Source organism: Equus asinus, chromosome 17 (assembly GCF_041296235.1).
Source record: "Equus asinus isolate D_3611 breed Donkey chromosome 17, EquAss-T2T_v2, whole genome shotgun sequence".
NCBI classification, from domain to species: domain Eukaryota; kingdom Metazoa; phylum Chordata; class Mammalia; order Perissodactyla; family Equidae; genus Equus; species Equus asinus.
This window is the reverse complement of record NC_091806.1, coordinates 26,999,990-27,026,586: the sequence shown is the minus strand read 5'-3', so window position 1 is coordinate 27,026,586 and position 26,597 is coordinate 26,999,990. Positions and strand designations below refer to the sequence as shown.

Genomic DNA, 26,597 nt, shown 5'->3' with positions numbered 1-26,597 from the left:
GATTCCTCATATAAGTGAGACCGTCCTGTATCTTTCTCTGTTTGACTTATTTCAAGTAGCATAATGCCCTCAATGCCCATCCATGTTGTTGCAAATAGCAAGATTTCATCTTTTTTTGGCTGAGTAATGTCCCATTGTATATGTATATATATGCCACAACGTTTTCCATTCACCCTTTAGTGGACATTTAGTTTGTTTCCATGTCGTGGCTATTGTAGATAATGCTGCAATGAACATTGGGGTGCATATAACTTTTTGAATTAGTGTTTTTCTTTTCTTAGGATAAGAAAGTGGAATTGCTGGATCATATAAAAGGTCTATTTTTAATTTTTTTCAGGAATTTCCATACCGTTTTCCATGGTGGTTATACCAATTTACACTAATTTATATCCCCATTAACAGTGCACGAGTCCACTTTTCTCCACATCCTCACCAACACTTGTTATTTCTCATCTTTTTGATAATATCCATTCTAACAGGTGTGAGGTGATATGTCACTGTGTTTTTGATTGGCATTTCCCTGATGATATTTGATACTGAGCACTTTTTCTTGTATCCATTAGTCACTTGTAGGTTTTCTTTGGAAAAATGTCTATTCAGATCCTCTGTTCATTTTTTTAAATTGGATTGCTTACTTTTTTGCCCTTTAGTTGAATGAGTTCTTTATATATTTTGTATGTTGACCCCTTATCAGATAGATGATTTACAAATATTTCCCCTCCTTTAGTAGGTGGTCTTTTCAGTTGTTGATGGTTTCCTTTGCCGTGCAGAAGCGTTTTATTTTAATGTAGTCCCATTTAATTATTTTTGCTTTTGTTTCTTTTGGTTTTGGAGTCAGGTCCAAAAAAATCATCACCATCTTTTAATCACAAACCAAATAATTTTAGTGATAAATTTATCAACTAGGTACAAGGTTTTCAGCCTACACATAAATAAGTTCCAAGGCATTTAATCCAATTTTAGACAACTTTGCTATTATTCTAAAAAACTTTAAAGCCTCAATTTTTCAATAATTAGCCTGAAACTCTGGAGTATCTAGTCTCCATCTAATATGCTTTGGTTGGTAACTTTCTTGTTTCTCCTTGGAAAACTTCTCTTTACAAATGAAGTGTGTGGCAAGCAATGGATTACCTTTGTGATAAGAGTCTGTTTATTTTCATATAGCAATGAAGTTTACCTTCCTGCCTTCTCTTATCTTTCCTGCTCATACCCAGTGATAACTATGGATTAGGTCCATCAAGCTGTAGTTAAACTATAATCCTGGAGGTTAAAACAAGCATTTTAGGAATAATCATTGTCCCTGGAAATGATATTTAACCTCTTCAGCGGATGTCAAAATCCCATTTCCAACAAATTCATTGTCCTGTTGAAAAGCTATCTCCAGATTCTTACTGGACAGAACTATACTCTGTGTTCTAAAGAAAGTGAAAGTTCATTGATGTTGATAGAATCTCTCTTTCTCCTTTGCAGGCTAAGTAAATGCTAGCTAGACTAAATGTAACAGCTTTCCCACTAAACTTCTCATAATTTATCTTTATTAAGTAGATTGTCTATCTCTAAGAGATTGGATAGGATATGGAGATTTCTCACTGTTATTTGATGAATGAACACTTGTGAAGAGTTCTCCATAATACCTATTAACATCACTTGTCTTTTTGCAGGAAAATAATTTGTGAAATATTGTTCTGGGAAAAGGTTGATATGCGACCAGCCGTATTTGAAAGTATAATTGCAAAATATTCAAGAAGCTTTTCTAAAACTCCACAGAATCTCCAAAGAAGAGTCGATCATTCCCCAATTTCTTCCCCCATTATAACTCTGGAAGAACATATCATGGTTTTAGAGAGTTTAATTATATTAATACTGCTATAAATAAGGATACTAATTTTTTTGGCTTACTCATTTTGATTCTTCAGGACATAACAGATAATGATATCTGGTAGATTATAAGTAGATGTTTGATTTGCAAAAGAGTCTATATTCAGGGAATATGCATAATGTATGAATGTTTATAAGTAGTTTACCATTTTAGACTTGGCTTTGACGACAACTGTGATGAGTTTGTCCCTCTTCAATTTAAATGACTGCAAGTATGAAGTTACATTAAACATAATTTTTTATACGGCATTTAAGGCTGATGAATTATTTGGTTAAGAGGCTTCCTTCTCTAATAATGGAGAACAGATGGAAGCTGCTACAACCCTCTGTAAATATCTTAAAAATGTGAAACTACCAAACATGCCAGTATTGGAAACAAGGAATGTCTAAGAGGTAGTCTTGGAAATTTGCCTAATCACAATATTTAGTACTGGCATATTTCAATCACAATATTTTGTATAACTGCTATATAACTGCCTGTGTATTTATTCATCTTAGCAAACTTCAGAGAGCCTGTTATTTAGCAAGTATTCACAAAAGATTTGCTGAAAAGAACTGCAAAGTGCAGTTATAAATATTTAATAAAGGAAGCAATGACAGGGAGCATGGATAAAGATACAAATTATAAATAATCAATATCTGATTTTAAAATTTATTTCTTTTTAGTTACAACAAGTTTTGTAGCTAATACTGACTTATGACTGAGAAAATGCTCAATTTCACCGATGTGACAGAGTTTATTCTTTTGGGACTAACCGGTCATCGAGAATGGCAAGTTCTCTTCTTCATCATTTTCCTAGTAGTCTATCTCATCACCATGGTGGGTAATATTGGCATGATCATGTTAATTAAGGTCAGTCCACAGCTTAACAGTCCCATGTACTTTTTCCTCAGTCATTTGTCATTTGTTGATGTTTGGTTTTCTTCCAATGTCACCCCTAAAATGTTGGAAAACTTGTTATCGGAGACAAAAACTATTTCTTATGCAGGTTGTTTGATCCAGTGTTTCTTCTTCATTGCCCTTGTCCATGTAGAAATTTTTATTCTTGCTGTGATGGCCTTTGATAGATACGTGGCAATTGGGAACCCTCTGCTCTATGGCAGCAAAATGTCAAGGGTTGTCTGTATTCGACTGATTTCTTTCCCTTACATATATGGTTTTCTGACCAGTCTGGCAGCAACGTTATGGACTTACGGCTTGTACTTCTGTGGGAAAATTGAGATCAACCACTTCTACTGTGCAGACCCACCTCTCATCAAACTGGCCTGCGCTGGGACCTTTGTAAAAGAATATACAATGATCATACTTGCAGGCATTAACTTCACATATTCTCTGACTGTAGTGATCATTTCATATCTGTTCATTCTCATTGCCATTCTACGGATGCAGTCAGCAGAAGGAAGGCGGAAGGCCTTTTCCACCTGTGGGTCCCATTTGACAGCTGTCATCATATTTTATGGAACTCTTATCTTTATGTATCTCAGACATCCCACAGAGGAGTCTGTGGAAGAGGGGAAAATGGTGGCTGTGTTTTATACCACAGTGATCCCTATGTTGAATCCCATGATCTACAGTCTCAGGAACAAAGATGTGAAAGAAGCCATGAACAAAGTGATCAGCAGGACATGTTTGACACAATAAAATAAAATTGAGTTAATTTTGTCTTCTATGTTTGATAAATATCTGTTTATCAACTGAATATTGTTCAGTTATAAGAGAAACTCTCAAATTCAAAGAAAAAAATTACAATGACTCATTCCTATAGATGTAAGTAGCAAAGATTAATTAAAAAATAATAATTAACTTAAAAGATTATTTGAATCAAAATTCATAGGTACACTAATTGGACATAATATTATTCACAGTGTATGTAAAATTGTGTTAAGTGTAGTTATTGGAAGAACTCATAAATGAGTTCAAATAAAGAAATATTAATTTTGAGGTACCCTTTTTGGAGTCAAACATGATTTCCTAGACTACTTTCTATATACACATGTTCCTTGACCTAGATTTCACATGAAATATATAATTTCATGAGAAAAAGAATAATAATTCCTCTATCTTTCATGACTACAGGATGTCGATGGACCCTGATTTACCTAAAGTGTTCTGTAATGATTATACATACATGGATTTTTGAAAATGAAATTGTACTCAGAAATTTTAACTAGTGTCTCAATACAATCACAAGATTTATCTTCGGTATGCCTTGTTCAATAGTTAACAATGTTTGTCTTTTAATAATCTGTTTAATTATCCTAATTCTACTCCTAGGTTTGGAATCTGGTATATATTTCTTGATGCTAAAAGGGTGAAATTTCTCTAACAAATGGCTTTCCTGTCCTCATAATAAAAAAATGAACCAGTGTGAATTTTCTGATGTTTAAAATCTGACTTTTGGTCACAGTGCATTGTCTTGTTAAACCTTTGATTGATAATGATTTGAAACTATTGTTTGATCCCAGTTTCTTCTCATGTTACATTGTTTGGTTCTTTACTTAGCAGCTTAAATCAAACTTTCAGTGCCTAGAGTGGATCTAGTAGATGAGAAGCACTGTTTAACTAAATGATCATGCATTCATATTTGACCAATGCAGTTCAAAATAGTATCCCATTTGGGCCTGGTTGAAAATCTTCAAAAGATTACTGTTCAATTTATCTAGATTGGTGCATCTATAGAATACTTAAACTACCTTCCATTCTTGCTACAGGTAGAATACAGATTTGTCTACCTTTCATTACTTTTTCTAACCTACCAGCATAATGGCAAATGGGTATTAGAAGTGATTCCTGATGAGTGAGTTTATTTGCAGGTAATTGCTAATCCAATTAAAGGGGATGCACAATTGATTCTGTGCAGGAGGACTGAGCAGTAGCATATTGTTGTGGTAAAACAACTGGCAAGATGGACTAATTCACAGCCGTATTGTTACCCCCACTAATTTACTAATTAACTGTAAGCAACTATCCCTTAAATGGAACTGAAGAAAGGCAGATGGTGGTGGGGGGAAGGGACTTCTCTTTCATAACTTTAGATTCTGGGCAGACAGAAAGGGCACCATTGGCTGGTATTGGAAATTATGTTAACAAAGCTTTTTATGTTTTTGAGCCACCCAAATTTGCTTATAAAGAATTAATCTCAAGAACAAAAGTAAGTATGCTCAAATAACAACTGCTTTCACAGAGACTAACATTATAACCTGACATTCTAAGACTATACTTTCTGGCATTCTTACGAATGCTAGATATTCCTCAGTCTCTGCTATTTCATTTTTTCTTTTGGAAATAAAGCACTGGCCATCTAGCTATTGACCACAGTTCCCATCTTTCCTTCCTAGCCAAGTATATAACCCTTTAATGGAATTTTGGCAATGAGCTGTCAGTAGAAAGTTATCTGCAAGACCTAATGGTCATCTCCTCAAGGTTAAAACCACTAGATCTGGACTTTTTCCTCCCCCTTCCCACTTGAAAATGTTGTTACTGAAATGGTTGCCCTACACCCACACGTGGAAGCCACATATTGAGGATCTAATTGCCTTACCCAAAGCCCTCATTCACACTGTTGCTTGAGAAAGGAATAAAATTCTATCTTATTAAGTCACTATATTTTGGGGGTTAACTTGTAATAGCACTTAGCCAGAATCCTAATTCTCCCTCCAAGTGTTCTCATAATATTTTCCAGAAACATGATCATTGACATCTCACTTCTACATCCTACTACTTGCTAAGACAACTTTTGCTTTGAGGATGATCGAGTCTCCTCAAATGCTTGCCTGGTCTCCTGGTATCGAGTGAAGTGCTTCTGATTCTCTGCCTAAACAAGAAGGAGGTAAACACTCAAATTTCTGGTCTTAGATATTAAGTGTATCTTTTTTGCCTCACTGCCTGATGAGTCCTTGAAATTGTCATGGTCTCCAATAGTCACATTAGTTGGCTATGAATCTCTTTTGTCCCAACTTGTAGGCCACATCTTTCTACTAGCATTTCCAGATACGTACAAGTTCCGTTTTTGGACTTAGGAATTCTTAGCCATTTCTTTGCAACGTATTTGTAAGTATAGACTAAATAAGTTATTGTTACTTATTATGGGTTGAATTGTGTCCCCAAAAAAGATATTTTGAAGCATTAACCCCAAGTACTTCAGAATGACATTATTTGGAAATAAAGGCATTGTAGATATAATTGGTTAATGTGAGGTCATGTTGGAGTAGGGTAAGCTGTTAATCCAATATGACTGATGTCCTCAAAACAAGAAGAAAGTTTGGACACAGGCACAGAGGGAAGGTGGCCATGTGAAGACAGAGGCAGAGATTGGATTCATGCTCCCACAAGCCATGGAGTGTCTGGAGCTACCAGAAGCTGGAAGAGGCAAGGAAGGAAGTTCTCCTAGAGCTTCAGACAGAGCGAGTTCCTGCCAATAACTTGATTTCAGATTTTAGACTCCAGAACTGTGAGAGAATAAACTTTTGTTGTTTTAAACCACCTGGTTTGCAGTACTTTGTTAAGGCAGGCTGATAAAACAAATACATCACTGTTTCGTTGCCATATTGGAACTCTGGTTTTTCTATGAGGCTTTTTTTTTTAGTCTCCAGGGCTATACTCTAGGAAGGTAAGCTATCATCCTTTCAGTTCTTCAAATTTATCTGAACATTCTTCTGATAGCTGTGCAGTTTTGTAACAAGCTCACCTTATTCTGGTATGCTACACAGAGGTAGGGGTGCAAGGTCCCTTTCCAAAGATTCAATAACTTTAAAACCTACATTGCCTGCCAATCTCAAGTTGAGACTTTACTACTTGTCAAGAAAATGGCTCATTTATCATTCTGAGTTTTTTCCCACTTTTCAGTTTACTGTATAATCTCTATGCTCTTCTCTTACCTATTTGATGTTATGCTTGGAATTACAAAATAAGCAAAACTGAAAAAACAGCAACAAAGATATTTTCCTTACTTGAGTTTGTGTCCTCAGCAATTGACAATCATGACTTTTAAGATTATTTTCTCTGCTATGGTGCTCTCTCCCCCAAAAAAGAAATCAATTTAAGAACTTGAAAGTCATATTTGTAACACATTGCTTTCTCTCCAGTATTAATACCATTTGTATCCACTGAAAACATTTCATCGCTGCTTTAATGTTGACCGTGGAGTAAGATGAGGCCTATGTAAATTTTTAAAATACATAGTTTAATATGACAATATTGATGTCTTCACATAAACCTAAAATCTAAACTTAATCATGAAAAATATACAAAGATAATTTGAATGACTTAAGTTAAACTGGTTATCACAGACTTCAGATTGGCTTCTATACAGTAATTCATTCTGCCAGTATTTCCCAAAATACAATGCATAATGTAGTTTTATACGTTACACAGACCTTTGCTTATTTGAAATGTTTGAGTGTTTACTTTTTTTTATTTTCTATTTATGGTGCTTGGAACACATTTTTTCCATTTGCAGTGGTTATATAAAGTTTAGTTTTCAGATTTATTTAAATAAAGTTGTGAGTCAGTTTAAGAAATATATGCTAAGCCAATAATAAATGTGATATGTCAATGCAGGAAAAATCATAAAGCATAATAATAACAAAAGACAGAAAAAACAACCCTATGGTAAGTCACCACAATCTCACACACACACGTGCACGCACACGCACAATCTCTGCCTATCATATATATGCATATATAGTTACTATATACATATTATACAGTATAATATATGTATATATAATATACAATTATATATATATATATACATAAAGTACAGCAACTTCTTGGGGTACAATTGCCTATCACACACTACATCCTATGGGGTTTATATATGCTCCCACATTTTAATTTTTTTAGAGTACAGTAATTTCTGCAATTGTCCAAGACTATTAAGTGATTCAAATGAGACTGAAAATTCTGTAAGTCTGTTGTGAAAGTCTCTGTTGTTATACTATTGGTTAATTTTAGTCATAAAATATTCAACCAGATTTGGAGGGAACTCAGATATCCAATGTGTTTCCTGCATTGTTCAGTGAACTGTGATTCTAGAATAGAACCAATTTTGAGTTCCTGAGCTTTATGAGTACCACTCACCCAGAAATGAATGATGTCAAAGTAAATTTTCATCTTTTTCCCACTACTCACAGGTGGTTTTGAAGAAGAAGATAGAGATGTTATCTCATGTCACTTAGCTAGAAGTGGTGAAACTTTTGTTTGAACTCAAGACCATAAGAGTCCAAGAACTAGCTTCTTTCTATTTCACTGAGATGCCATAGCTTGAATGCAGGCAGATTTTGATTGCTGGCTATGACTGGGTCTGAATTGTGAGCCTTTTAGTGAGATGGAAGCAGGAGTGACAGAATAAACAGGGGGAATCAGTTCATGATAGGAAAGGGCTCATAGGTAACCTTGGCATGTACCACTGGCATGGCATTTTATTCATTTGATGAGGAAATTCATTTTTCTCATGTTTGTTCATTTTGTTCATTGTTTATTGTGCATGACTTCATTGCCAAATGAACAAAATGTATTTCCTAGGTCTCTAGATCCGTTCTAATACCTATTATAGTACATAGGTTATAGTAACACAGTCTTATAATTCAATCCATTGATTTTAGAATCCATTCACCTTCTACTTGTCTCATTTTTGGAGGAGGTCATCCAGAGGATGCAACTGCCAGTTGACTCTCCAGCTGGTTCTGGGTAATCATAGGCTCCTCATGTCCTATTCTGTCCTGGAATGTATGTTTCAATGGCTTCTCACCATTCCCACAGTGGGAACTGTTCCAAGGAAAATAGCCTTGAGAGAGTAAGGTGTTAAGACCACCTGGATGGTATATGTGACCTAGCTCAGTTAAGACCTCTACATAAACATTTAAGATTCTGGTGGATGGGTGTGGAGATCTCATCTTGCAGCCACCCAAGGCAAGCTGCATATGTAAGTTCCCTTGCTTATTAAAACTGCCACCTATCAACCTGGAGGGGTCTACCTCTTTCTTTTTTTCTTTTTTTTTTCCTGAGGAAGATTGGCCCTGAGCTAACTACTGCCAGTCCTCCTCTTTTGGCTGAGGAAGCTTGGCCCTGAGCTATCCATGCCCATCTTCATCTACTTTATACATGGGATGCCTACCACAGCATGGTTTGCCAAGCGGTGCCATGTCCGCACCCGGGATCCAAACCAGGGAACCCCGTGCCTCTGAGAAGTGGAATGTGCAAACTTAACTTCTGGGCCACTGGGCCAGCCACAGGTCTACCTCTTTCTTTGGTCTCTCTTTGCCCTCCTTGTACAGGGACTAGTTTCAGATTGCACCAGAGAAACTCCTGAGATTGTGAACTAACACTTATTTAGAAAAATGTTTCAATTTAAAGCCACAGAAACAACTCAAAATGGCCTAATAAAAATAAATAAAAGGGGCCGGCCCAGAGGGGCTGTTGTTAAGTGTGCACGTTCTGCTCGGCAGGCCTGGGTTCGCCAGTTAGGATCCAGGGTGCGGATTTGGCACCACTTGGCAAGTCATGCTGTGGCAGGCATCCCACATATAAAGTAGAGGAAGATAGGCACAGATGTTAGCTCAGGGCCAGCCTTCCTCAGCAAAAAGAGGATTGGCAGCAGATGTTAGCTCAGGGCTAATCTTCCTCAGAAAAAAAATAAAAAAATAAATAAAAACTAAATAACAGTCAAGTTGTTTTGTTTTTATTTTTCAATAAAATTACACTGGTATGTTACAAGACTTAAGAGCAGAAAATGTAACCAGACTTCACAAGAAACCAGTACTTGGGCCTTGCACAGTAGGTACAAAGATAGCTACACTCTTTCATTTTTTGAGCCCACATGGATTTCTCCTGTCTAAATTTATTTTTCTTTCTCTACAGACTAGTTTTCTGTTTCTCAGTGCACAAGGAAGTCTGTAGTTTTCCATTGTAATGGAAAACTCAGTTTCAGCCCAGGCTTAACCTAAGTGATCAGTTGAGACTCACTAGAATTACAGGATTACAATTTCGAATTTCCTTGAAAGACATCTGATTGGCTTATCCTCAGTCAAGTGACCACTCCAATATACTGTGCTCATAGGGGCAGAATCACTAGTACAACAATGGATGTCACATTTGACTTCTGTGAGGAGGGAGGTTCTCAGAGGGGAAGGGTCATTGTAAACAGGAAAGAAGTCTAAATTATGTTCATTTTGTTTGCTACTGACTCATTCCCTCACTTTTCCACCATCATTCAGAATGGTTATGGGGTCATATTAGACACTAAGAGTGAAAAATTGTAGAAGACAAATGTGTCCTACAGTATCCCAGGAATTAAGCATGTGAGGTTGAAAGCCTAAACTGTGTATCCAAGCCAAATTTAAGCATGTCATGACACACTGGCAGATCAGTGAGGCAGAAGTGATATTTGCACTAGACTCTGGCAGACTTCACAAGAAAAATAATCAGGACTGATAATTTGTCCTTTGTTTATTTTTAACAGATTTAAGACATTTCTTTTCCATACTGGTACTGCTTTATCCTACATTAAAGGACTCCACAAGGTACCTGTGGCTAGTAACTCAAGCTACTGGAATTTTTGCCTTGATTGCACATTAACTGTCTTAATCACTCTTCTCTGACACTTTAGCACTCTGAGTCTCACTAACTCATATTGAAATTAAACATTTATTTTTGTAATTGTTTGATGGATATCTGCCTCTTCTACCAGACTATTAAGCACTATCAGACAAGGAATGTGTTTGTTTTTGCTTTCTAAGGATGGCACACAATATCAAGCACATGGTAGACATTGAACATTTGAATTTCTAAGTGAAAAAATAACTCTATTACTTTACACTTGAAGGTTTAAGTGGGTTTTGGATTATGTTGCTTTACAGTCACCCCAATATAGAGCTACATTCTGGAATATGACAGCAACCACATCTATCATTTGGTACTAAGCTGTTCCTTCCTGTCCTCCAGTCCATTGTAATTTCTGCATATCCTCAAAACTTCAAAGGATATTTGTAAAATACAGCTTTGCTTAGGGAATTTAAGGATAGGCCTGCTTTTTTTGCTTTGATAGGGTAATAAAAGGGAGAATGTCTTTCCAAAAGTGAATCCTGACTATCAGATCCCCATAGTGAAAAGTTACGTATTTTCCAAGTACATAATAATAGAGTAATTTCAAGGAGTCATCGGTAGTGAATCTAATGGTGGTCAGAAGTGGAGTGAAGCATGAATGTTAACAGACAGGATGCAGTTGAGAATCAGGTTATGACATAAAATGACAGGGAGATGGACAAGAAACTTATTTCATCACCTTCCTTGCCTCCTTCTCTGTCCTCCACTAATTTACAAAACAGAAACAGTTTTGTAAGCAGAAGATAAATCTCATTATCTGTTGAATAGGAACAATCCAGGTCAAAGCTATCAGTGTTACATAGCCAAACAGCAGCAATTTGTTAAAAAATTAAATTTCACCCATTCAAATATTTCATCTTATTACAGACTATATGAAAAATAGAACTTTCATACAAAATAATTTTACTCATATAACGAATGGTAACAATGAATTTATTCCATCGAAAGATTATAAAAACAACATAGCTACAGGTAACATCGTTCCATGTCAGGCATTATCCTAAGTCATTTCTTAAACTTTGTTAGAGGCAGGACATCACACTTTTCAATGGCTTTCCTCAAGGCATTTTTTTACCTCTTGGTTCCTCAAGCTGTAGATCATGGGGTTCAACATGGGAATGACCACTGTGTAGAACACAGAGGCCATTTTGTCTGTGTCAAGGGAATGGTTTGATTTTGGCTGCAGATACATGAAGATCAGAGTCCCATAGAATATAGTCACTGTGGTCAGATGAGAAGCACAAGTTGAGAAAACTTTGCGCCTCCCTTCTATAGATTGGATTCTCAAAATGGCAGCCACAATGTATAAGTAAGAAATAAGGACAGTGGCCAAAGAGCTGATCATGTTGAATCCAACAAACATAAAAATCAAGATTTCTTTAAGTCTGGTGTCTGAGCAGGCAAGGGTCATCAGTGGGACGTCATCACAATAGAAGTGATTGATGATATTGGGGCCACAATAGACCAGTTGGAAAGTAACTACTGTGTGGAGCAAAGCAACAGAAAAGCTGTATAAATAGGGGCCCATTACCAGCTGTATACACACCTTTTGGGACATGATCACCTTGTAGAGAAGAGGATTGCAGACAGCCACATAGCGATCGTAAGCCATTACTGCAAGAAGGAACATCTCCAATATCAGGAAGTTCAGGAAAAAGCCCAGCTGTGTTGCACATGCATAGAAAGATATAGACCTGTGATTGGTCAGGAGAGTCTCCAGGAACTTGGGAGTTATTGATGAGGAGTAACATAGGTCTACAAGGGCCAGAGTACTTAGGAAAAATGTACATAAGTGTGTGAAGCTGAGTATCCAATCGGATTAGTGAAATCATCCCACCATTCCCTACCAAAGTTAGAGTATATACTACTAAAATGAGCAGAAAGAGAATTCTTTCAATCTCTCTATCGACTGAAAAGCCCAAAAGAATGAACTCCATCACCCTGGTGCTATTCCTTTCAGTCATTTAGTCCAGTTTCTCAACTGCTGAAAAAAGACAAGACAGAGCCAGAGAAAAATTATTGGGACTAAGGAATTGTCATCAGACACCAATTTTCGTGTGATTTAGCTTGAGAAACTATTGTTCGTTGAAGTAGAATATCAGAACAAATGCATCCCATTTCAAACTCTCCTCTCTTGCAACTTACAGTTTTGTGAGGTCAAAAATTGAGGGTCAGTAAAAATAAATCAACTGAAAGCTACACAGTGAAGATTAAAAAAAAAAAACCTCTATATGTTTGTAAAGATATTTAATATTTTATATTTAGATGATATAAACTTATATTTGATAAGAAGAAGAAAACACATTTTTATTTCCTGCTCCCTTATTTTCTCTTGGTGAAGCAAAACTTTAATGTACTAATTTTATACCTTTTTGTTAGATTTTTTAATTCTAGTTTAACAAATATGTATCATGCTAAATGAAAAGTTAAACAGGATATCAATGGGGAGAAAAAAGGGAGCCATTAAATATTTCTACTTGTAGGATCAGGCAAATTTTGAATTCATATGTAATTAATAGATTTTCAAATACTGTGTTCTAAAAGTTAAAAAAATACACTCCTAGTAGGGCTAGAATATAGATATTTTAAAAAGTGTAGTTCTCTATATTAAAGTGTTCTATAGTGTTGTATTTTAATTACTCCCAATATCTACCATCAAGAATATTTTCTAAAATTTCTGGTAAGTTGTCATTGAAACAATAGCATAGATTCTGCTTTCAAAAGGTGATAATCTCTCTGACAAGAGAAAGAATAATTTTCAGGAGGTAATACTCTGTCCGATGATGTTTAACCTGCTTAGTGTGGTTATTGGGAGTTGTATGCCTCTCTCCACTTTTGAGGCTGTAAAAGCTAACTTTAATTTTGAGAGGAAAGTAGAAAACAAGAAACTCTCTGCATCTCAATTTTAAAAAACAAAATGTGTAAAATAGAAGGAAAAATTCCCTTCCATCCCCAAACATATTGCCCAAAGGGAAACTTTTCTTTTTTTAATGATTTTATGTGAGAGGTCAGAAATTCTGTTCTTTTAATATTTTCTTTCCCCTGTTTTGACTCAGCTTAATACTATAGCTTTTACCGAATTTTTTCTCCAAAAAGAAGACAAACACACACACAGACACACATATATATACAAATATATAACATACATACATATATGTATATGCACATATACAAACACACATGCGTATATGTACATGTGTGCATAAAATGTGACATGAAAACAATTTTCTCCTTTATCCATTTACTTTTCTCTTGGTGGAGTCAAAGCCTACCTTGTGAGAGGTGTGTTTGAACTGACTTGTCTTCCTTGACTGGAATCTCAACACACCTATTGGTACTATAACTCACTACTCTGGAAATACAATAAAAGAGGAAATGAGAAAGTATTGATTCAGCCAGCATTTGTTCACTTACAGACATGGGGATATATTGACTCTGGTCCCACTTTTGGTCTTCTGTGATAAATATCACTTTGGGTGTTTTAGAGATAATTAGTGGAAGTTTTTGTATTGAGTTACTTTTCTTTGCACATACACTGGGGTCAGCCTGATTTTCCTTCCTTGTGTATCCATAATAAAAGAAAAAAAGAAAAACTCCCACACATCCTCATCAATTTCAAATTGGAAAAGACCAGCTCCCATTTTTTTATATCACTTTTGCTTATGAATGTCTCTTTGATACACATTTTTTAAACCATTAAATTTTTCTCCTAAGAGAAATGCAACTCTCACACACACAAATGCTCTTCTTCCACAAGAATTGGCTTCTGAAGGTTTATCAACAGATAAAAAGTGTTGTTTTCTTCTGAAGGAAGCGCAAGCCTCAGCTAGCAGTTGAGAGAATTTATTTTGAGAGGGTTATTTCATTCTTGTTTATAGACATCAGCTTCAGCTGAAGCAGAATTAGATAGGGTCATCTATTTTCTGTTCTTTTCTTTCTTCTTTTTTTTTCTTAGGAAGATTTGCCTTGAGCCTGCATCTGTGCTAATCTTCCTCTATATTTCATAGTATGTGGGTTGACAGAACAGCATGGCTGCTAACAGAGCAGTGGAAGTCTGCACCCAGGAACTGAAGCCCGGCCACTGAAGTGGAGCACACTAAACTTAACCAGTAGGCCACTGGGATTGGCCCCCTCCATTTTCTTTTTAATGGGGAAAATTGTGGATGATTTGGGAGAAGAGGGCTGTGGTGATGACCAACTGTACCTGTTAACCTACCTGCTTGTCGAAAAGATTGGAATATTTCCACAGGAATCTCCTTTTCAGTGACTCTGGGATAGTGAGGGTCTGTGAATGTATGATATATGCCTTTAAATAAACAAGTCTTTATTCCTTAGAGAGTTAATTCCTAATGTTCCCCAGACATGACTACCCCAGAGTTGCTGACCCTCTGGAGTGCAACTGTGATTAGAAAGCTTCAGTTAGAAAAAGATTTCCCTACACAAACAAAAGTGATATTAGGTCATTTTGAGCTAGAATTATCTCACCATGAAATCACTAGACCTTGGTTAAGATTGTCCAATTTAATTTGTTTAAACAAAACAAAGAAAAGATAAAACAAATGACGAAAATTTTAGATATCACAAACACTTCTAATGTATTGTCACCATTTGTTTACATTTGTCCCTTCCTTTTGTCTTGACTTTCTTAGTCAGAGGGATTCTGATTTAATCTTTGTTTTACTGTTTCCTAACGGAGTGTGTTTTATACCTAGAAGCTATAAATTTTTAAACAGACAAGTCTTTTTATTTTTTTGTCTGCTAAGGGTAGACATGAGAACAATGGCAAATCCTTTTTATGTATGTCCTATAGAGTTAACATTTACGTTTTTATTTATTTATTTATTTTTTGCTCCTAATTTTATTTTTTTTAGCTGTTAGTATTATTATTTTATTTTTATTTTTTTTAATTTTTATTTTTTTCAGATGTACATCATGTTTCAAATTCTGGATACATTACATCATGTTCACCACCCGAACACTAATTATAGTCCATCCCCTCACATGTGACCCTAATCACCCCTTTTGCCCTCCCCCCTCCCCCCTTCCCCAATGGTAACCATCAGTCCAATCTCCAATGCTATGTGTTGTGTTTTTTTTTTGTCGTTTTTATCTTCTACTTATGAGTGAGATCATATGGTATTTGACTTTCTCCCTCTGACTTATTTCACTCGGCATAATACCCTCAAGGTCCATCCATGTTGTCACAAATGGCTGGATTTCATCATTTCTTATGGCTGAGTAGTAGTCCATCGTGTATAAATACCACATCTTCTTTATCCATTTGTCCCTTGATGGGCACCCAGGTTGCTTCCAACTCTTGGCTATTGTGTATAATGCCGGAATGAACATAAGGGTGCAAGTATCTTTATGCCTTTGTGTTTTCAAGTTCTTTGGATAAATACCCAGCAGTGGGATAGCTGGATCATATGGTAGATCTATCCTTAATTTTCTGAGGATACTCCATACTGCTTTCCATAATGGCTGCACCAGTTTGCACTGCCACCAGCAGTGAACAAGGGTTCCCATCTCTCCACACCCTCTCCAACATTTGTTGTTTCCTGTCTAGTTGATTATAGCCATTCTGACTGGAGTGAGGTGATACCTCATTGTAGTTTTGATTTGCATTTCCCTGATAGCTAATGATGTTGAGCATCTTTTCAGATGCCTGTTGGCCATCTGTATATCTTCTTTGGAGAAACCTCTGTTCAGGTCTTTTGCCCATTTTCTAATTAGATTGTTGGTTTTTTTGTTGTTGAGCTGTATGAGTTCTTTGTACATTTTGGATATTAACCCCTTATCTGATACGTGGTTTGCAAATATCTTCTCCCAATTGTTAGGTTGTCTTTTCATTTTGTTGATGGTTTCCTTTGCTGTGCAGAAATTTTTTAGTTTGATGTAGTCCCATTTGCTCATTTTTTCTTTTGTTTCCCTTGCCCAGTCAGACATGGGACTTGAAAATATGCTGCTCAAACCAATGTCATAGAGCGTACTACCTATGTTTTCTTCTAGAAGTCTCATGGCTTCAGGTTTGACATTCAAGTCTTTAATCCATTTTGAGTTGATTTTTGTGCATGGTGTAAGGGAATGGTCTACTTTCATTCTTTTGCATGTGGCTGTCCAGTTTTCCCAACACCATTTATTGAAGAGACTCTCCTTTCTCCATCGTATGCTCTTGGCTCCCTTGTCGAATATTAGCTGTCCGTAAACGTGTGGGTTTACTTCTGGGCACTCAATTTTGTTCCATTGATCTGTGTATCTGTTTTTGTGCCAGTACCATGCTGTTTTGGTTACTATGGCTTTGTAGTATAATTTGAAATCGGGGAGTGTTATACCTCCAGCTTTGTTCTTTATTCTCAGGAATCCTTTGGCTATTCGGGATCTTTGGTTGTTCCATATAAATTTTAGGATTCTTTGTTCTATTTCTGTAAAAAATGCTGTTGGAACTTTGATAGGGATTGCGTTGAATCTATAGATTGCTTTAGGAATTATGGACATTTTAACAATGTTAATTCTTCCAATCCAAGAGCACGGAATATCTTTCCATTTCTTTGTGTCTTCTTTGATTTCTTTCAACAATGTTTTACAGTTTTTGGTGTACAGATCTTTCACCTCTTTCGTTAAGTTTATTCCTAGGTATTTTATTCTTTTTGTTGCGATTGTAAATGTGATTGTATCCTTAATTTCTCTTTCTGCTACTTCGTTGTTAGTGTATAGAAACACAACGGATTTTTGTACATTGATTTTGTATCCCGCAACTTGACTGTATTCCTTTATTATTTCTAAAAGTTTTTTAGTGGACTCTTTAGGGTTTTCTAGATATAAAATCATGTCATCTGCAAAGAGTGACAGTTTCACTTCTTCTTTTCCAATGTGGATCCCTTTTATTTCTTTTTCTTGTGTGATTGCTCTGGCTAGGACTTCCAATACTATGTTAAATGAGTGGTGACAGGGGGCATCCTTGTCTGGTTCCTGTTCTAAGAGGGATAGCTTTCAGTTTTTCTCCATTGAGAATGATATTTGTCATGTATGGGCTTTATTATGTTGAGGTATTTTCCTTCTATACCCAGTTTATTTAGAGTTTTTATCATAAATGGATGCTGTATCTTGTCAAATGATTTCTCTGCATCTCGTGAGATGATCATGTGATTTTTATTCTTCATTTTGTTAATGTGGTGTATCACGTTGATAGATTTGCAGATGTTGAACCATCCCTGCATCCCTGGAATAAAACCCACTTAATCATGATGTATGATCTTTTTAATATATTGTTGTATTCGATTTGCTAGTATTTTGTTGAGGATTTTTGCATCGATGTTCATCAGTGATATTGGCCTGTAATTTTCTTTTTTTGTGTCATCCTTGTCTGGTTTTGGTATCAGGATAATGTTTGCTTCGTAGAAGGAGTTAGGAAGCCTCCTCTCCTCTTCAATTTTTTGGAAGAGTTTGACAAGGATAGGTATTAAGTCTTCTTTGAATGTTTGGTAGAATTCACCAGGGAAGCCATCTGGTCCTGGACTTTATTTTTTGGGAGGTTTTTAATTGCTGTTTCGATCTCGTTACTGGTGATCGGTCTATTCAGATTTTCTACATCTTCTTGGTCCAGTTTTGGAAGGTTGTATGTTTCTAAGAATTTATCCATTTCTTCTAGATTATCCAATTTGTTGGCATATAGCTTTTCATAGTATTCTCTTATTATCTTTTGTATTTCTGGGCATCTGTTGTAATCTCTCCTCTGTCGCTTCTGATTTTATTTGTTTGAGCCTCCTCTCTTTTTTTCTTGGTGAGTCTAGCTAAGGGTTTGCCAATTTTGTTTATCTTTTCAAAGAACCAGCTCTTGGTTTCATTAATTTTTTCTATTATTTTTTAGTCTCTATTTCGTTTATTTCTGCTCTGATTTTTATTATTTCCTTCCTTCTGCTGATTTTGGGCTTTGTTTGTTGTTCTTTTTCCAGTACCTTTAGGTGTACTTTTAGATTGTCTATTTGGGATTTTTCTTCTTTGTTGAGGTAGGCCTGAATTGCTATAAACTTCCCTTGTAGAACCACTTTTGCTGTATCCCACAGATTTTAGCATGTTGTGTTTTCATTTTCATTTGTCTCCAGGAATTTCTTTTTATTTCTTCTTTGATTTCTTCATTGATCCAATCATTGTTCAGTAGCATTTTGTTCAATCTCCACATTTTTGTGGCTTTTCTGGTTTTCTTTCTGTAGTTGATTTCCAGTTTCATACCTTTGTGGTCAGAAAAGATGCATGGTATTATTTCAGTCTTCTTAAATTTATTGAGACTTGTTTTGTGGCCTAATATGTGATCAATCCTGGAGAATGTTCCACGGGCATTTGAAAAGAATGTGTATTCTGTGGTTTTTGGATGCAATGTTCTGTATATATCTACTAAGTCCATCTGGTCTAATGTGTCCTTTAAGGTCAGTGTTTCTTTATTGGTCTTCTGTTTGGATGATCTATCCATTGGTGTAAGTGGAGTGTTAAAGTCCCCTACTATTACTGTGTTACTGTCTATTTCTCCTCTTATGTCTGTTAATAATTGCTTTATATATTTAGGTGCTCCTATGTTGGGTGTGTAGATATTTACAAGTGTTATATTTTCTTGTTAGATTGTTCCCTTTATCATTATGTAGTGCCCGTCTTTGTCTCTTATTACAGTTTTTGATTTAAAGTCTATTTTGTCTGATATAAGTATTGCTCGCCCTGCTTTCTTTTCTTTGCCATTTGCGTGGAATATCTTTTTCCATCCTTTCACTTTCAGTTTGTGAGTGTCTGTAGGTCTGAAGTCTGACTCTTGTATGCAGCATATACATGGATCTTGTTTTTTATCCAGTTGGCCACCCTATAGCATTTGATTGGAGCATTTAATCCATCGACATTTAAAGTAGCTATTGATAAATATGTATTTATTGCCATTTTGTCACTTTTTCTGTTTTTTTGGTGTTTTAGTAGTTCTTCTCTAATCCTTTCTTTTTCTCTTGCTCTCTTCCCTTGTGGTTTGATGGCTATCTTTAGTAATATGTTTGATTTCTTTTGTCTTACTTTTTTTCCTGCTTGTTATAGGTTTCTGGTTTGTGGTTACCATGAGGATCCTATTTAATATACTATACAACTAACAGTCTATGTTTAGTAGATAATCTCTTTAGCTTGACCTCTTTCTAAAAGCTCTACTTTTTCACTCCCCTCCTCCCACATTATATGTTTTTCACATCATATATGGCCTTTTGTTTAGTGTGTGTATATCCAATACCCTCTTATCATTGAAATAGGTAATTTTAGTACATTTGTCTTTTAACCTTCATATTACCTTCACAGGTAGTTGATCTGCTGCCTTTACTATACTTTTACCTTACAAGTGATTTTATTGCCTGTTTTTTCTTGTTGTTGTTTTGGGTTTTTTTGATAATTTTTTTTCCTTTATCTCTATTTGTGGTCATTACTTTCCCACTTAAATAAGTCCCTTCAGCATTTCTTGTAGAACGGGTTTCTTAGTGATAAACTCCTTTAATTTTTGCTTTTCTGGGAAGCTCTTTATCTCTCCTTCCATTCTGAATGACAGTCTTGATGGATAGAGTATTCTTGGTTGTAGGTTTTTTCCTTTTATTACTTCAAATATGTCATGCCATTCTCTTCTTGCCTGTAGGGTCTCGGCTGAGAAGTCTGCTGACAGCCTGATGGGCTTCCCTTTATATGTCACTTGTGGCCTTTCTCGTGCTGCTTTTAGAATTCTCTCTTTCTCTTTAATTTTAGACATTTTGATTATAATATGTCTTGGTGTGGGCCTCTTTGGGCTTCTCTTGTTTAGAGCTCTCTGTGCTTCCTGAACTTGGATGTCTGTTTCCTTCCTCAGGTGAGGAAAATTTTCCTCTATTATTTTGACAAACAAATTTTCTGCCCCTTTGTCTCTCTCTTCTCCTTCTGGGACCCCTATAATCCAAATGTTAGCATGCTTGATATTGTCCCAGAGTTCCCTTACACTGTTCTCATTCTGTCTAATTCTTTTTTCTCTTTTCTGTTCTGCTTGGGTGATTTCCTCTAATCTTTCATGCTCGCTGATCCGTTCTTCTGATTCCTCTACTCTGCTATTGAGTCTGTCTAGTGAATTTCTCATTTCAAGTATTGTATTCTTCATTTCTGATTGGTTCTTTTTTATATCTTCCAATTCTTTGCTGATGTGCTCACTGTGTTCATCCATTCTACTCTGCATATCTGCGAGCATCCTCATTATATTTTGTTTGAATTCCTTGTCAAGGAGGTCGCTAGTTTCTGTTTCACTTAGTTCATTTTCTGGTGTTTTGTAGTGTTCCCTTGCTTGGAAAGTATTCCTTTGCCTCCTCATTATGCCTCTTTCTTTGTGCTATTTTCTTTGTACTAGGTGAGTCAGCTATGTCTCCTGATCTTGGAGAAGTGGCCTTATGTATGAGATGCCTTATAAGGCCCAGCAGTGTGCTTCCCTCTCGTCACCAGACCATAAGAACCAGCAGTGACCCCTTTGTGGGCTACTTGTGTTCTTCTGCTGTGGCAGGGTTGCTCCCACTGCAGGTACCCAGGGAGTCTGATCTTTCCTTCCCTGGCCAGCTGTTTGTAAATCCAGTTTGTAGGGGCCTCAGCACCGTTGGCTACAAAGTCTATTAGCACACTCTCATTGCAAGTGTCCTCTTAATTGGGTTGGAACCCAGTGTAGCTGGTTGCTAGGCTCAGGGGCGTACAGTTGTGATAGGCCTGAGGCCAACAAGGCTGATGTCAGTTCTCTTAGTAGTGCAGCTGAGTGGGGCTAGCCCTTGGCATGGAGGCCCTCAGTTGTTTCAGACTTTGGAAGGTGGGGCTGATCCTTTTTATGGCTATTTGTGAAGCACAAGTCTTCTGCCACTGATAAGCCTCACCCCTCTCTGGACCACATACACTGTCAACACAGTCCTGGTCCGTGCACACTTCTCAACACCCTGGAGCGTACCCCAGTGCCACACTGCAGAGGCCCCCACCTCTGCCCCAGTGCCCCCCACAGTTCACCTGGTCCTCACACAAGCCCTGCCCACAGAGGCAGACACCCTTGCTTGCCTGTAGAGGATCAAGGAACTCAGTCAATGCAGGCTGAAAAGTAGCCTGAGGGCTTGCTGTTAGGTGGGGCCAGTCCCTAGGGCTGGTTGCCTGCCATGGCTGAACTGGATTAAATCTGTGCTCTAGTGGGTGTGGCAGACCCCTGAGCTAACAGCCCAAGGGATGCACCTCAATGGCCCCCACTTGTGTCCATATCAACACGCCTGGACCAGCTCAGAACAAGGGTCCCCACCAATGTCTCAGTCTCAGGAGAGGATCCTCCTCTCACCAAGATGCCCCAAGAGCCCACCAGGTGAGTCTTGTTTCACCAAAGGACAGTCAGCCTTCTCTCTGGAGATTTTAGGTTGCTGCAATGAGTGAGTTTGTGCATGGGCCCTTTAAGACCTGGATCTTTTCAGCTTTTGGCTAATAGTTTTCTGGGGTGTCCTTGCTGCAGTTAATAGCCAGCAAAGCCAGATAGTAACACCCCCATCTCAGTTGGGCTGAGTCCGAAGGATGGTTATAGCAGTATTGCCCCTGCTCCGGACCTCACTCCTCCAGGGAGGGCTGCGTACCTTAGGTTGGCTCTTGCCTGGCCAGCTGAGAAGCTCAGCTGCTCCCAAAGGTGGCTTTTTTCCTCTCCGGCCAGAGTTACTTCCTCTTCTGTTTACATCAGGACTGTCCCTTGTTGTTGGGGTTCTTTTTATCCAGTTTTCAGTTTTCAATCCAGGGTGATTCTTCCGAAAATTGTTGTAACCTGGTTGTGTTCGTGGGAGGAGGCGAGTTCAACGTCTGCTCACAGCGCCATCTTGACGAGAACTCTCATATTTACGTTTTTAAAATCACATAGCGTTAATTTGTTCTATGAGCTGAGGCAAGGATCTAAACTATTTGCTTGTCCAAATAGCTAATTGCTCTGATATTATTAATTAAATAAAGCATCTCTTTCTTTTTGATTTACAATTAATTTAGACTTTAAAAATATCACCTTATTTACTAAAATAATAAAATCAACCAGCTTCTATATATCATAAAAACCTTGGAGTTTTAGAATCCTTGATAGTTCAGGGGCACTGTTACATATCCTTTTTTTTGTAAAAAAGTATCTTTTTCCAGAATACAAATAAAGAGTATGTATGCTGATTATAAAATTTTATATATAGAAAGATACAAAAACATATATATAAATCATCCACTAGAAGTAACTGCCTTTTAAGTTATTTTCTTTTACCCTTCATATTTTTATGCATTTCATTAAATTGTGTTCATAGAGTATATGACAATTTACTGCTTATAATCTCCAATTTTTGACTAGAAATATATCAGAATTTTACAAACTATTTAATATTCTTCCCAAAGCAAGCCTTCTAATAATCTGTAACAGTTCTTATTTTAAAATTTTGTGATTTTGTTCTAATTAGTGCTGAATTCTATTATTCAAAATTTGTTTAGAATGATACAGTATTTTCAGGATAAAGTACTAACAGATAGAAATGTTGAAGAAGAGAATCTGTACATTAAAATTTTTTGCTTATTGCTAAATTGTCTTTTTCCAGCATTCTTTCTTGTAAAATTTTTTCTGTTAACATGTTACCTCCAATTTACATCCTCTGACTTCTCTTGAAATCACTCCAGGAAGACTTTAACCTCCATTTTGCTATTGAAAGCCTCATTAGCAAGGTCACATTATTTAATCTATCAGTAATATTTGCAGAGTTAATCATTCCTTGATTAACTTTCTTCACTTGGATTCTCACATTCCTGGTTTTCCTCCTGGATGTTCCTTCTCAGTTTCATTGCTGGTTCCTCCTCTTTGTCTTCACCTCTAAATGTTGGAGAGCCACAAGATTAGGTCTTTGTCATTTTGTCTATTTATATCTATACGTCTTCTTTTATTTGTTAATTTCATTCAATTTTATACCGTTTAGCAATGGTCATCTGCGAATGATGCCCAATACAACTTTTCATCCCAGTTCACTCCTCTGAATTCTACAGTCCCATGTTCAACATCCTAATGACATCTTTACTTGGATGTGCACTAAGCATCTTAGATTGAGTGTCCAAAACTGAGTTCCTAATACCCTGCCCCTCCCCACCTCAAGCCTGCTCTTCTCAAACTGTTCTTATCTCAGCACATGGTAACTCTATGGTTACTCCAGGCAAAATCCTTAGAGTGACCCTGGACTCATCTTGCTCAGATTCTGCACCCAATCTGGTAGAAATTCTGGTTGGTGCTACCTTCAGTGTATCCAGTCCAACTAATTTTTACCAGCTAAAATGCCACTCTGTGGTCTTATCTAGCATCCATTCACTAGATTCACTGTCTCCACACTTTCCCTCTCCAGTTGATTTTTAACACCCAGTAATTCTTTTAAACAGTGAATTAGATTATCTTACTCCCTAGCACAGAATCTTGCAATGATTGCCCATTTCACCCAGAGTAAAATCCAAAATTCTTTCAAGGGCTCATTATTGTATAGTGATAAATGATAATGAGAAAAAAGTAAATCAAGGAAGGGAGTAGCAGTAGTAGAAACTAATGCTTATTTAGCACTTAGGATCATCCAGGCATAATTCTACATCTTTAACCACTTTAACTCATTTAATCCTCAAACAGTACTTGAAGCACTTACTATTACTATTTTTCTTTTAAAGATGGTAGAAACAAGACACAGGATATTATGTGACCAAGTACTGTGTTGGCACATAGTGGCAGAACCAGAATTTGGACCCAGATCATCTGTCACAAGAGTCCTCACACTTCCCCACTGTGAAAGTGTCCAGGGGTAAAAGAGTGGGCCGTAAAGATATCTAAGAAAAAGTATCCATGTAGAAGGAACAAATACTGATACCTAAGGCTGGCATGCCCTGAAGTATTTGAAGTCAGTATGGATAGAAGGATGGGAATGGGGGAGATAGAGATTAAAATAATTGAGGTCAGAAATCCAACAATGGCCAGCTTATTCAGTTTCACTAATGATTAAATAAATGCACATAAAAGAGAAAACTTCATTTTAAAATAATAAGCCTGGAACTGTTGGAATCCAAATTGCCAAAAACTTTCTGAGAGATTCATTTATTATTACAATAATTTATCGAGTCTCCAGTTTATGTCAAGAACTACAGATAAAGTAACTAAAAAAAGAGACTTCTATTGAGTTATTTTTCCTTTTATTTCTAATTCCTAACTCAGTTTACATCAGTTTTTTTTTCTTTAGTCAGTTTATGGTCCTTAATTTCTGATGTCTCTAGTTTCAATCTTTCTTGTTTAATTGCAAAGATGTTTGTGATTATGCATGAATAATCCTCTACATATGCCTTTGCTTGTATTCCTTAAGTTTCTGTTTAAGCATGTGCAATATCTCTGATAATTTTAAACTGAAAATTTTATTTATTCTTTCAAGCAAGTTTATTTTATTTATTTTTTCTTGGAGTAACTCAATTTGATGTACTTTAATATAATGTTTGCAATGCGATGAGATTTTTGTGTCCTGTCCTATTTCTAGAAAATGATCAAACTATAGTTGCAAGCATTTCGTCATAGTTCAGTTAATAATCCATGTTCTGAAGATATTCAGAGACCAATATTTTGTCTAATTGTTGCAACTCAGCGACCATCACCTACATCCAAACTGTACATACATGGGATATGTCATTCTTATAGTACTAGTATGTAACTTTACATTTGATATGTCTATCCTATTTTCATTTGAATAGGGCTCTACTTAGCAGACCTTTTTGGATTTCTTTACTCAGGGAAAAATTAAACATCCATTAGTATTCTTCAATGAATCTCACAGGGCCTTCTGGTTATAGCATATGTCAAAAACCCTAATTGTGAAAAAAGTGTTAGTCAGACATTGATTTGAAAAATTTTAATCAGCGATTATATTTCCAAAATATTTGATACTGGTTAATATACAGTGTCTCACCACAGAACTTACAAGTTCCAGTGCATCTATTGTCTGCTTATACTACATAATATGAAAGTAATTAGGTTAGCCTTTCCGTTTCTAGTCAGGCTATAAAAGTTCAGAGTATCTGAGAAAATTAAGAAAAATGCCACTTTCTGCAGCTACCATTCTTCATCTGTTGATTTTAATTAAATAATTGCTGACCATTAAATAAAAAGAAACTGAAGTCAGAGTTTTCCTAAGTGTTGAAGATGAAACTGTCTCTCTGGGTCTTGTTACCTAACTCTTTATCGCAAACAGAATTCCTCACTGTCATTGCTAAAAGTGGATTGACTTGCTAATAAGTTTCAAAGGGCCTTATTAAAATTACTCCTTTCTTAGCTTTATCATGGGTACGTTTTAACTGAAACCAATCTCAACAAACATAAAGTTTCAAATAAAGATTAATGAATATGCAGTTTAGTTTGAGTGTGTCTGATTATCTGATTCCCCAGGGATGACAATTTCCTCTACCTCGAGGTTTCCTTTGGGAGACAAAATAGTGTAGTAGGAAGAGAGGAGGATTTGGAGCTAGACCGAGGTTTGTGCTCAGGCCCTTCTACTATCTACCCATGTACTCTTGGGAAGATCATAGACTCTGAGCCTCAATTAAGACATGAAACACTAGTTATAGCACAGGACATTTTTAAGGAGTAAACCTATCATGGATATTAAATTACTTTGCAAATTGCTGATGCTGTAATGATTACAAGTAGAATGATAACAATAATAATAACAGTGCCTAAAATTTACTGGGTGCTTATTACAGGCCAGGCAAGGTACTAAAAAATCTACTTACATTATATTATTATTCCTTACAAAACACTATGATGTAGGAAAAATATTCCCACATTTCAGATGAGAGGCTCAGAGAACTTAAATAATTTGTCTCAAGTCACAGATGATAAATGCATTAGCTAGAATTGAGATTTAATGTGCAACTGTAGAATGGATACTCTTAACCACTCTTCTGTCTTCTCTCTCTCTCTGTATATATATATATATTTATATATATATATTTATATATATATATTTATATATATATACAAATTAATCTAATTCCAAAATTCTCAAGAATATATTATTATAGCAATGTCTTTTAGTACCTGCAACAAAAATCT

General features: G+C 36.3%; 1 protein-coding gene and 1 pseudogene across 1 annotated transcript; one reads left to right on the top strand and one right to left on the bottom strand.

Moving 5' to 3' along the window:
* Nucleotides 1-2,587: 2,587 nt before the first annotated feature.
* On the top strand, nucleotides 2,588-3,520 carry LOC106832647 (olfactory receptor 5M3). Its single transcript, XM_014843482.2, has one exon. The coding sequence runs from the start codon at nucleotides 2,588-2,590 to the stop codon at nucleotides 3,518-3,520; it is 933 nt and encodes a 310-aa protein (XP_014698968.2).
* An 8,008-nt stretch (nucleotides 3,521-11,528) lies between these two features.
* On the bottom strand, nucleotides 11,529-12,447 carry LOC106832543 (olfactory receptor 8U3-like; annotated as a pseudogene).
* Nucleotides 12,448-26,597: the final 14,150 nt, after the last annotated feature.

What these genes read in the sequence shown, in the direction of transcription:
- LOC106832647 (XM_014843482.2), top strand. Translation starts at nt 2,588, where the DNA reads ATGCTCAATTTCACCGATGTGACAGAGTTTATTCTTTTGGGACTAACC.